The 13,063-nt window shown below is 32.3% G+C and overlaps 2 protein-coding genes across 9 annotated transcripts in view; one reads left to right on the plus strand and one right to left on the minus strand.

Annotated features, from left to right (window-relative positions):
* The window catches only part of LOC139503691 (titin-like), a 284,829-nt gene that overhangs the window by 12,787 nt on the left and 258,979 nt on the right, over positions 1 to 13,063 (plus strand). For all 8 annotated transcript variants that reach the window (XM_071293518.1, XM_071293519.1, XM_071293520.1 and 5 more), the window contains exons 5-12: positions 3,754 to 3,868; positions 4,503 to 4,593; positions 5,917 to 6,024; positions 7,172 to 7,285; positions 8,085 to 8,262; positions 9,760 to 9,986; positions 10,824 to 10,946; positions 11,247 to 11,438. In XM_071293518.1, the coding sequence (XP_071149619.1) occupies positions 3,754 to 3,868; positions 4,503 to 4,593; positions 5,917 to 6,024; positions 7,172 to 7,285; positions 8,085 to 8,262; positions 9,760 to 9,986; positions 10,824 to 10,946; positions 11,247 to 11,438 (1,148 nt within the window). The remainder of the gene's footprint in view (positions 1 to 3,753; positions 3,869 to 4,502; positions 4,594 to 5,916; positions 6,025 to 7,171; positions 7,286 to 8,084; positions 8,263 to 9,759; positions 9,987 to 10,823; positions 10,947 to 11,246; positions 11,439 to 13,063) is intronic.
* Positions 2,157 to 3,020, minus strand: LOC139502540 (uncharacterized). Its single transcript, XM_071292033.1, has one exon. The coding sequence runs from the start codon at positions 2,835 to 2,837 to the stop codon at positions 2,157 to 2,159; it is 681 nt and encodes a 226-aa protein (XP_071148134.1). The 5' UTR covers positions 2,838 to 3,020.

The following is a 13,063-nucleotide window of genomic DNA, read 5'->3' on the forward strand; positions in this document are numbered from 1 at the left end:
TATGATGTTGTCACTATCGTTGTTTATAGCTCTATATAGTTTAGTGTCATCGGCAAACATGTATACATCAGACTCTGCACATGACGGCAAATCGTTAATAAAGATAACAAACAGAATTGGGCCCAAAACTGATCCTTGCGGAATACCACTAGTAACATCGTGCCATTTTGAAAAGTTTCCATTAATTTGTACTCTTTGTTGGCGGTCACTAAGAAAGTTCTTGATCCAATTACATGTTTGTAAGCTCATGCCATATGATCTAAGTTTGTTGATAAGTCGTCTATGTGGGACTTTGTCAAACGCCTTCATAAAATCGGTGTAAACTGCATCTATTGACCCACCCCTATCTAAAATACTGGTCCAGTGATCTAGGACTTTTAATAGTTGTAATGAGGTTGATCTACCTCCAATAAAACCAAATTGTCTATCGCTGAAAAGATTATAACGGTTCATATGGTCTACGATTTTCTTTCTTATAAGTTTCTCCATCAGCTTGCATATAATGCTAGTCAGGCTTACAGGTCTGTAGTTTGAAGCTAGTTTCTTGTCACCTTTCTTAAAGAGAGCTGTAATTTGGCCAATTTTCCAATCTTTAGGTACCGTACCAGTTTTAAATGAGCTATTGAAAATCATGGTTAGTGGGGTGTCTATTATATCAGCTAGTTCAAATAATACCTTTGGATGTACCTGGTCAGGTCCTGGTGATTTTGAAGTATTTAAGTTTTTAAGAAGTTTGTTGATTTCTTTAATATTAAAGTTATCATTGCTAGATTCTTCAACATAAGGTATATTTTCAATAAATGTATCATCATCATCGTCCTCTACTGTAAAAACACTAGTGAAAAATTCAGCCAGTACCTCAGCCTTTTCTGTATCTGTGCTTGCAATAAAGTTATTACCATCCCTTTTTACATGAAGTTCTGATACGCCACTTTTAGATTTTCGCTTTGCATTAACATAAGACCAAAAGTTTTTACAGTTTGTTTTTGCAGACTCTGCTATAGACTTTTCCCGGTTTTTCCTTTCTTTAGAAACTGTTGCTTTTGCTTTATTGCGAGCTTTTGTATACCCCCTGTAGCTATCGTTATCTTTATTGATTCTATATTTTTCCCATGCTCTGTGTTTTTTCCTGATTGATAATCTAGCCTCAGCACTAAGAGGTGTTTTAAATTTCTTCTTTGATATATGTTTTTTCGGTATATGTAAATTCATAGCGTCCGATAATTTGTCCATGAACATGCTAACCATATCTTCTGTATCTTTATTAGCTAGTAATTCTTCCCAGTTAACATTCATATGATCCTTTAACTTGTCATAATTAGCTTTAAAATAGTTAAATTTTACGCTTTTCGAATTCTCATATGTTAAATAACATTTAAAGTTAAAAACTAAAACATTATGGTCACTGTGCCCAATCGGGTCTTGATATTCAATATTCTGGATAAAGTTCTTATCATTTACTAATATAAGATCAAGCAGTGATGGTTCTTGGTTAATACGATATCGTGTTGGTTTATCTACCATCTGTTGATAATAACAATCACGTATACATTCTAAAAAGTTAGTACTAATATTATCTTTAGCAGACCACGTTTCCCAGTTTATGTCAGGAAAATTAAAATCGCCTGTCAAAAGCACATGTGAATACGAGTCTTCTAATTTGCTAATTTTCACAAGTAAATCGTTTAATGCCTTGTGTTGTTCTTCAGATGAAGATGGACTCTTATAAATACAACCTACTAATAGTTTATCGTTATTCACTAGGTTTATCTTTAAGCAAACATATTCCTTAAATTCATGCTCAATGTTTATCTCAACTGCTTGAAGTTCCTGTTTTACATAAATAATAATTCCACGAACACTATTTGTTGGAAAATTCTCAGGAAAGATATCATATCCATCAATTGATAATTCTGCCTTTAAAATACGGTATCTACTATTCTTTGGAAGAACTTCAGTTATAATTATGATGTCAGGATCTGATTCCTCATTAATAAATCTTGTTTTGAACTCATCAAATTTGTTTATAAAACTATCTGCGTTAGTATAAACACACTTAAGTTCAGATAAAACACTTGCGTGTTTTTGGCCGTTAAAATGCTTGTCACCAATAACTTTAAAAGAATTTACATTATTTACATTGTCATCTTTTGGTATTACTCTTCCTTTAATACCCTTACTATTCTTCTTGCCCAGGGAGGCCCCCGAACTATGAAGTGGTATTTCCCCGATTTGTCACTTTCTGTTTTCTCTTTTGCCTCATTTATTTTTGCTTTGTTTTGTTCCCTCTCTGTTTTAGTCATGTCATGGGTCACACTTATGTTGTAAAATTGACTATCAGTTCCTGTGTTTTTTAATCTTGAAAGGTTTTTCATTACACTCTTTTTACTTTCGGTATTGCTTAATGTTACCTTCATAGGCCTTGATTTCTCGTTATCGTCAGTTTTCTTTCCAATTCTAACAACATTGCTAATACAATTACTATCTGCATGTAGATATTCTAAAAGTTCTGAGAAGAAGTGTTTGTCTGCTTCCTTACGATCAGAAGGGAGTTTTTCTGTACTTTCTTTTACCCCATGGATAATAATGTTTTTTTCCCTGCTTGAACTATCTCTTATTTCTGAAAGTTTCATTTCAACTGATTTTTCTATATCAACACTAACAGCCTCATTGCCTGTACCACATGTACCTATCAAAGATTTTACAATGTCATTTACTTGCTCAGTGTTTACCTTGGATTTCATTTCCGTTTCGAGATTTACTAGTCTGCCTTCCATTTTTTGCATAAATTCAGCGCATCTTACTTCAATTTCTCGATCTGATTTCAAATTTTTCATTACCTTTTCCTCGCAATTAGGACAAAACCAATGTAAGGATGGGTTTTTAAATGTGTCATACTCATTTTTGGACAAACTCAAACATTTGCTGCAGAAACATTCACTGCAATACTCGCATTGGACTATTTTATCAGTGTTCTCTGTAAAGCTATTTTTGCATATATTGCATTTCCAAACTTCGCTTTCATTGTTTGACATACTTGAGGTCGAGTTTTTTTGGGATCTAGTAGCTATATTATTCTTCTTACCTGCTAGTGACATATTTTGCAAAGTTCAAAAAATGGCGGCAATGTCAACAAAAATCACCTATCTGTGGAATCCACTTCAATCCTGTTAATTTACCACACTTAAAGTTCAATCACTATGTTCTTCTTAAAGTTAATATATTATCTCAGCTATTTAAAATGTTTTTAAAGATTCTCCATACTATTTCAAAGGAAAAAATCACTAATTTATCGGCTCCTCAAAGAAACCCTTGTTGATTCTCCAAACAAAAGGACTGGCATATTCTGTGTGTGAAATTTGTTTAAACAATTAGAAAGTGTTTTGTCGAAAAATACCTGAAGAAATTAGTAAAATTAAACAAGGATTTGTCTTACTATACAAATCCTTGAGATAAACAATATTATTTTATACTATAAAGCTTGGTTTAAGCATAATGCAAGCATTGACTTTTCCTAGGCAGTTTTTTATTCGATGGCCATTGTATATACAGTAACAGATAGAAAAGTTAACTACACTAAAGATGAAAAGTATCATGTCATATAACAATGGATCAACTTCAAACTTAAGAACAATATTTGACTTATTGAGCTGCATCATTTAGTCCACCTTGGAAAGGATCTATAACAAAAAGATTTAAACTTAGCAGTTTAAGACAAGACTGCATGTTCCTATTGCTTTGTTTGTTTTTCAGGTGGTAGAGATAGACAAGGAGGACCAGTCGTAACTTTCCCACCTCACAGACAACAGCCAAACTTTAATTCAGAAGATATCACCACATGTATGAACTATCTGGCACAGATACCAAGGTTAGTTTCTATTGAAAGATATAGTTTACATAAAAAGCAAAATCACAAAAACGCTGAACCCAGAGGAAAATTCAAATAGCAAAATCAAAAGTTCAAGCACCTCAAAAGAATGGATAACAATTATTAAATTCCTGACTTGGTACTGGCATTTACTTGTGTAGAAAATAGTGGATTGACATCACAGAGATAACTTAACTGAACATCTACCAATTTTTCTTTTTTACATAATAAAGAAAAATTAGTAATAATTGATAAATAAACAAACCATTATTTGCTATGCATGCATGGTTAAGACAAAAAATTTATAGTATGAATTAATAACTGTATATTTAGAAATTATTCAGATTTTTACGTTTTTGCAAAAAATGTGACAGAATAAGTTTCACAATAGACTTAATATGAAAACTGAATTAACTCCCAATGTAATGATCCAATCATTGTTTTACCATGGCCACTGAATTTATAATCTCAACAGTGAATTTCATTGCCTAACTTTTTGCAATCACATTTATTGGATCTTGCATTTTTATTAAGAATTTTTAAAAAGTAATTCTAAATTTACAGTAAACTGTTAAAACTGTTGTTATTAAAGATTTTTAAAATATAAATGTAGCAAATATGCCATCTGTTTCAGTGAGGAATCGATGAGAAGGGGAGTAACTGTTGTAATTGATAGTAGAGATGGTTCCTGGTCCAATCTGGTAACAGTGCTAGGATGTTTAAAGGTAATAAACTACATTTAATGACAACAGCAAACCTTTGATTGTTTATAGGCACACATTTCAAAGTATTATTTGACCACATATATGGGTCAATATCTTTAATTGTTTTTACATAGGCGGTAATGGTAATGTTTTTTCCTGTAGCTCAGTCCATATCGTAAACTTGGATATGTATGATAGCTCGTTTAGAAGCTGTGACATTTTCACATATGTGGTTAAATTTTCGGGGTATGAAGTGAGATTACTTTTTCCATAAATTAGCATACCCTGAACATCCTTTTGTGATGTGGCTCCTTGTGGTAAAATATCCCCTTTTTAACACAATAAGTTCTTTGAAAATTTAATACTTTGAACACATTTAATAGCTCCATAGTTTTTACACATTTATTCTATGTTCCTCTTCTTTCCTAAACACCACAAATGGTTAAGATCAGTCATTTGTAAAAAATAGAAACATGTCCAATATCACTACACAGAGATTTTTTCTTTACACGTGACTTTTGAGTTCCTCATTTCGAGGCGCATTAGAGATGTTATCCCAGTTGCAGTAATTTCTTCCAAAGACTACATAATCATCAGAGCACAGCTTCTTCATATTCTGATATTATAATCAAGCTTTATATTAGTAAGCTAAACTGTAAGACATTTTCACTCATTACCTAACTGTTTACTGAATACTTGTGTTTACTAGTACTGAATACTTGTGTTTACTGAATACTTGTGTTTACTGAATACTTGTGTTTACTGAATACTTGTGTTTACTGAATACTTGTGTTTACTGAATACTTGTGTTTACTAGTACTGAATACTTGTGTTTACTGAATACTTGTGTTTACTGAATACTTGTGTTTACTGAATACTGTGTTTACTGAATACTTGTGTTTACTGAATACTTGTGTTTACTGAATACTTGTGTTTACTGAATACTTGTGTTTACTGAATACTTGTATTTATCACATGTAATAAAATTGAGAAGGGAAATGATTAATGTGCCAAAGAGACTACAACCCAACCAAAACAGCAGAAAACAGCCAAAGGTCATCAACGGTCTTAAAAAAATCCAAAAAATATTGATACAAATTTATGTATATTTTTTATCCATATTTTGTAACATTTCAGACTAATTGACATGTTCTAAAATTGCTCTTGTAGCTCACAGTACATTTCAACTCCTACAAGATTCTTTTGTTTTACAGATTTGGTTTAAATTGTTCATATGAATTATAGATAGAAATGAAAGCAACTGACAACCATCTTGAATTGTGTATTGTAGTTAACAACTAATACATTTTGTTGATTGATGTTGTCTATAATTTTTTTCTACAGGAATCATTAGGTGACCTACTTAAACAAGTACTAGTTGTTAAACCTGACAGTCATACAGATAGACGTCCTAGTAGCAATAGCTTTAGAAGGGACAGACCAAATATAGAGGTAAACACTTGTAATAAGCGGTCTTTTAAATTGATGATTTTGTTTGATTAAAAAAATCAGTTTATTTGCAAAAAAAAATGTACATGGATCTGATAAAGCAATTGTTAGTTAACTCAAAGATGTACTACAATATAAGATGCTTGTTGAAAAAAAGACAAAAACCAATTGAAAAGTTCTTTTTGAAACAACAGATATATGTATGGTATTGAGATGCTGATTAGCCTGTTAGAGACTTTCAGTTTTTCTGATTTCAATATAATATTGGCAACAAGTACAATGGAATAGTACTAAAGTTCTGCAACACTATGGACCTACTTTACTTAATTGGAAATTTTTATACTTCCTGTGGGACATAAATTCATTAGAGAATAACACATGAGTATACAAATGTACATGTTTTAATACAACTAAAAATCAGGATGAAAACATCCCAACTTGTAATTCATCTCAATAATCAGTGCCTCATGTTTGTTTGAAGAGTCAATACTGGATTCATATTCAAAACAGTGTAGGTGTGGCCATTGATTGATGACCTCAAATTATCCCATTGACTGGGGCAGATTATGTGAACGTTGTTTGTCTGTAACAACTGCTGCTTACTATGTACTTGTTAAAGGCACTTAAACTGTGGGGTCACAAAAGGTTCTCAACACCTAAATAAAGAAATTAGAAAAACTAATCAGGAATAACACGATGTTTTGATTTATATCAATAATATAAATCAAAACATAAAGTTATTCCTGATTAATTTTTCAATATTATTTTAATATTAAAGGCGTTAAGAACCTTTGGTGAGCCCACAGTTTAAATTCTATAATAAATAAGTAGTGAGCAGTTGTCATTACAGAGTTCACCTAATCTGCCCCAGGCAAATTGATAATTTAATGTTGTCAATCAATGGCCACAGCTACACTATTTTGAATATGATTCTATTATGAATATGAATTGTATGATGTGCAGAAAATAAGACAAACAAATGATGATCTAATTATGATATATTAAACAATGAATTTTTATTTCAAGTAGAATGCATTTTAAGAAACTATGAAAGAGATGCATGTACAAATTAAGGGGGAAAAAATATTATCATAATTAGCTTAAAGCTAAAAAAATACATTACTGGCAGTAGATTTATTTTTGATTTCAGCCTCAGTTTGTTACTGTGAATCGTCTGTATACATTTGTGGACAGGAACCAGTTGACAGCTATGTTTGATGGCACTCTGTCCTATCGCCATGATATTTGGTTGAGAAATAGACTAGTTAGTATATTACTTTAAAACTTTAGAGGGGTATAAGGGTTTATCTCTGTCTGTCTGAAACACATTTTTGATGCATTATTTTTAACAACTGGGTTTATTATATATGTGGCACTGTACCTTTCATGTTAATTGCCAACGCATGTCAGTCACTTTCAGTTCTTTAATATTTCTCTCCCTGTTTGAATAAAACTTAAATCTTTTAAGCAGAGGTTTAATTAGTGTGTAAAAGTTGACAGTAAATCTTGTATTTATATGGTCTATGCTATTTTTATTTGGTCACATTGATTGTAGCATTCATTTCAGAAGGAAATCATGAGTTTACTTCAAAAATTATGAACCAAAAATATTCATAACAGTCATGATGCAATTTTTGTATCAGTATGTCTATAATTAAGGAAAGCTTTTTTTGCTTAATATTTGCAAGAAAGAAATAAAAAACAAAATCTCAAATTACATATCTGAAATATCTCATAAATTTTTTTTTGTATGGTGTCACAATGAACGTTGTGTTGGGCGGGCGTGCTTCAGTTGGCCCCTAGACATAAAAGTGTACTGGTTTAGTGATGGTTCAGTGATGTTTCAGTGATAATAGCAAGGCCGTAGCGCAGCTCCAAATGAAGTGAGAGAAATAAACATACAGATAACACACTATCATGCACAGTAACACAGAAATAATTTTGTACTATTAGATGGAGTGGTCTGTGCAATTGTGGTCAGTGAAATACTTACACAATAAAAATTTTACTTGATGTTTAAAGTGTAACAATGAGACAAATATTGATATATATAAACTTTTCAGGACCTTGAGAAGTTTATCAGAGAAACAAGAGCAGCATCTAACCACTTAGACAATGTAGAATATCAGATACACCAGAGACTGAGTAGACGAGAACCGTCAAGTCCGCTAGAGTCAGCCAGACAACACAAACATCTACAACAAGAAATATTACATGTTCCTTCTCAAGTTATCAGGGATGGTAAGTCTATTAATCAGGGCTTTCACTTGAAATTGAAGTAGAAGGCTCAATTAAAATTATAGGCGGCTGTTACATGCATTAGGCAAAGCTGGACGTCCACCAAGCTGTAAGCTTGTCACCTTATGGCAGGGGGTCTGGGGGCATAAAAAGAGCAAAATACTGCATTCTCACAATCTCCTGGCACCTAATTTCATCTTTCAAATGACCATTTTTTATGTATGAAAATGTAAGAAATTAAATTTTTTTTATGTTATAGTTTTTTATTTTCATTACCTTATGCTTAAAATTCATTTACTTTTAAAGGAGTTTTATTTATATAATAATCCAGTTTGTTAGAAATCTTGATCGATTTATTTTGCATAACTACGTGCATTTGTAAAAAAATGACCCCCCCCCCCCCCCCCCCCCCCCCCCCCCCCATTTCTCTCTAAAGACTGTTACGCATATTTAAATCATACAATTATTTCTCAAGCATTGGCAGAAAATTGATATATCCTCTGATTTTCTGTTTTTTTTGTAAACTGTTTAATAAGTGGGATACATAAATCATTTGGAAATGTTATTTATTTGAGGTCGAGTCGACAATATTCTACTTTAGTTTTTGACCTTGATTCTCTGAACACCACGTGGGCTTTGAAAAATGAACTTCAAAAGATACTGTTTTCCAGATTCTGAACAATATGATCTACTACACTTTCTTTAATTTGACTAATATTATTCCATAACATAAGATTGTCATCCTATCTGATTGTCTTCACGTTTTAAAAGCCAAAAAAAAGCCAACGAGTTAATGACCATCGGAACGTCTCTATTGTTATCGTTCAATGACGACCGGAACGTCTCTCTTATTATCTTTGAAAAGAAACGATGCATTCTGACTTTAAATAGACAACCAATCAGTGACCTGAATTCATGTGAACTATATTTAGCCCAAGGTAAACACTGACTTTTCATCCTTGTTTATCTTGACTGCGACTTTGCGACAATAAATCTCTCGGCTGCCTGTAAACATTTGAAAAAGATATTTTTTCTTTTTGAATTTATATTTTTGTCAGTGAAGTAGCTGGCACTTGAAGCCACCGTAAACGGCAGATATCTGCTGGCTACCGGCTTCAATGGGAAGCCCTGATTAATAAAAATACATATGTTCTACAGGCACAAGTTTTAGAAAAAAAATTGCCTATATACTTTTATGTAGCACAAGGTACATGTATCTAACAAATATTTATGTGAAATGACACTTGTCCGCAAATTTCCTTTACATTTCAATTCTGCTGTTGTCAACCCACTGAAACTTGTTATGTGTTATGTCCTAAATCTACATAATGGTGTACAAGCCGCCAATTTCTGTTGTCAGAATCATATGTAGCCATCTGTTCATCCATGGCATAAGGACATATCACTGTGAACTTTATTTCTAGCTCTATTTCAGAGATTATAAAGGGCCATGACCCTAGTGATGGTATATTGATTTTGGATATTTTGTTGTACTTGTAGGTAAGGATCTGTTAAACAGATTACAACATCAAGAGGACATAGTTATACCTCCTGGTGACGATGAACCTGTGAGTACGTTAGACCACTTAGAGGCTCAGAAACAGGTCAAAAGACTTATCCAATATATGGAGAACCGTATTGAAAAGTTAGAGAACTTATTAGAGGACGAGGACAGATCAGTTATCACCAATCAGAAGTTTGAAGATTTACAGAGACATATCAAAGCAGTAAGTTTTTAAATGGGGAAAAACAACCAATGATTTTAAAAAACCTCGTCTGTAATCTTGTGGTAGCAAGCCTGCAGTTGGGGTACATCTAAGAGGTGATGTAGTTGATAATGACAAAATTACTGTAAATTCAGAAATTATTGCGTGCATTTATGATTGCGATTTTGTCATTTTAGACTTAAATGCAATTTTAAATTTTACAACTTTGAGAAAAAACCTGTTTAATTCATATAAAATATTTCAAAATGCGAGTTTAGATTATTTCGTTTACAACTCTGTCGCATTTTTAGCAATAATAAAAACATTGCCATAATTTCTGAATTTGTAGTAATTTAAAATCCTATATAATGTTAACATGTCTGTATAGTACTAAGCAGGGTTCACAATTATATCAAGCAACATGTTCTTGCCCTGATGTGTATGTAATATTTGCCACTGGATAATCTACTCATCCATATAATCATGAGAAAACAAACCTATGAATTTTAAGTGGAAATAAAGTAAAAATCTGTGTCTCTAAAAAAAACCACTTGTTATCTTTCTAATGTATACTTTTTTTTCCCTAACCCATACCATATTTGAACACAATAGATTCGTGATATATAGTTGTTAGTAATCAGGTATTTGACATTGAAATAAGCATTTCAGAGCCAACAAAAAAAGCTTAAATCCTGTATTAGGTTTATTCTTGAAAGACTTTTGATAAATTGTTTTGATCTGATGTAAGAATAACAGTTAATTGCCCTATCAAACCAATCATACATGGCTGCCATTGTTTCAACCTGTCCAGATCTATGTAGAAGAGGGAAACATTTATATGAGTTATTTTTTTTATAGGTTTTGAGCTGGATTTTAGGACCAGGAGAAAAATTGTTGGCATCTCAGACAGACATTGGGGATTCTTATGAAACAGCTGATGTTTTAAGGAAACGGCATGAAGAGCTAGAAATAAAGTGTACAGTATGTATTGTAGATTATTGTATGTAGCAGAGCTAAGTTTACAACAACAAAAAAATGTCCTCATTTTCCATCCAAATATAATTTAAAGCACAAAATCAAATAGTCATGACATTAATTTAAAAATTGGGGAAATATAATAACTGAATTGAAGAAAGTTAAATCTTTTAATTTTGGGGTGATATTGAAGTTTTTTAAAGTGCTAACAACAAGATTTAAATCATTTCTTATATACTTTATTCATTTGTGATAATTTGTAATTTACCCGACTTGTATTTGATAAAAATATGATACTTTTATCAGGACACTTATGGTCAGTATGCTGAACTACGACATAAAGCAGATGAGCTGATAGCAGAAGATCCCACAGGAGCAGAAGACATCAGATCAACCAGAGATTACATGGATACAGTGTTCAGGAGCTTTGCCAGCCGATTAGAAAGACGAAGGAACTTGTTAATTACATCTGTTAGGTTCCATAGGCTGGCACAAGAGGTATAATCAAAATTACAAAAAATATGTTAAGTTATGGTTGCTTTAAAAGTGCTACGAAAAAGTAGTATACCATTTTACTTGGGGAATGAATGGTAGACTCTCTATTCAAAACAGAGGTCCAGTATTCACTGTATTTCACCATGGTTATCTCCCTTGTTAATTGATAGTTAAATTAGTTTGAGTAATTGATTGGTTTAACAATTCTCTTCCATGGCAAAAACTAATTATTGTAATTGATAGTTGTCTTTGCAATGCCTAAAACTAACTTTACATTAAAATTACTGTCAAGCTAATGTTGAAAAGATAATTGATTTAATTATACCCCAGCTTTAAAAAAGGGGGGGTATACTGTTTTACCTCTGTCTGTCAGTCCGTCCGTCCATCAGTCCAGCCGTCAGTCAGTCCGTCCCATGAAACTTTCGTCACATTTTTCTCAGGAACTACACATCCACCCTTTCTGTAATTTGGTATCAACATTTATATATGTCAGCCACACCGTGTGATGCGTTTTCAGATTCATCACTTGACAACTTCCTGTTTACCGAACACTTGTCTGATTTTACACATGATAGCCAAGTTGAAAATTTTCGTCACATTTTTCTCAGGAACTACAATACAAGGATTTCTGAAATTTGGTTTCAGGATTTATATAAGTCAGCTATACCGTGTGATGCGTTTTCAGATTCATCACTCGACAACTTCCTGTTTACCGAACACTTGTCTGATTTTACACATGATAGCCAAGTTGAAAATTTTCGTCACATTTTTCTCAGGAACTACAATACAAGGATTTCTGAAATTTGGTTTCAGGATTTATATAAGTCAGCTATACCGTGTGATGCGTTTTCAGATTCATCACTCGACAACTTCCTGTTTACCGAACACTTGTCTGATTTTACACATGATAGCCAAGTTGAAAATTTTCGTCACATTTTTCTCAGGAACTACAATACAAGGATTTCTGAAATTTGGTTTCAGGATTTATATAAGTCAGCTATACCGTGTGATGTGTTTTCAGATTCATCACTCGACTACTTCCTGTTTACCGAACACTTGCATATTTTTACACTATTAATATTATCCACTTGCGGCGGGGGTATCATCAGTGAGCAGTAGCTCGCAGTTTCACTTGTTTTAACTTTTTTCTTCTTCAATTTTTGAAGAATTCAATAATTCATTAAACTCAGCCTCTACCCTTGCAATAAACTATTTTTGTCTTAACTCTCAGGAACTTATTTTACAAGTTTTAATCCTGTGGCATGCAATTTGTTCTAGAATGACTGTAAATGATGGTATAGGATTTGGTTCAATTCAATTCAATTCTTTATTACTTTGAGCAAATGATGCTCATCAGTACAAATATAATATATATGCAAATACAATATATCATAAATAAATACATAAAACATACATAACTGATAAATGAATACATCCGAGAAGAATAATAATCTATATTAAGTATTGGTTATAACATGTCTGTTCTACGTTTAAATGCATGGAAAAGAATTTTACAAAGGTTACATATGTCTTTTACATTTTCTGTGCTCAACAACTGTAAAAGCTTAAATGACGATGGACGCTTATAATAATATGGCTTAATATACTGTCTCCTAATTGCATTATAA

This window comes from Mytilus edulis, chromosome 14, assembly GCF_963676685.1.
Source record: "Mytilus edulis chromosome 14, xbMytEdul2.2, whole genome shotgun sequence".
Lineage (NCBI taxonomy): Eukaryota > Metazoa > Mollusca > Bivalvia > Mytilida > Mytilidae > Mytilus > Mytilus edulis.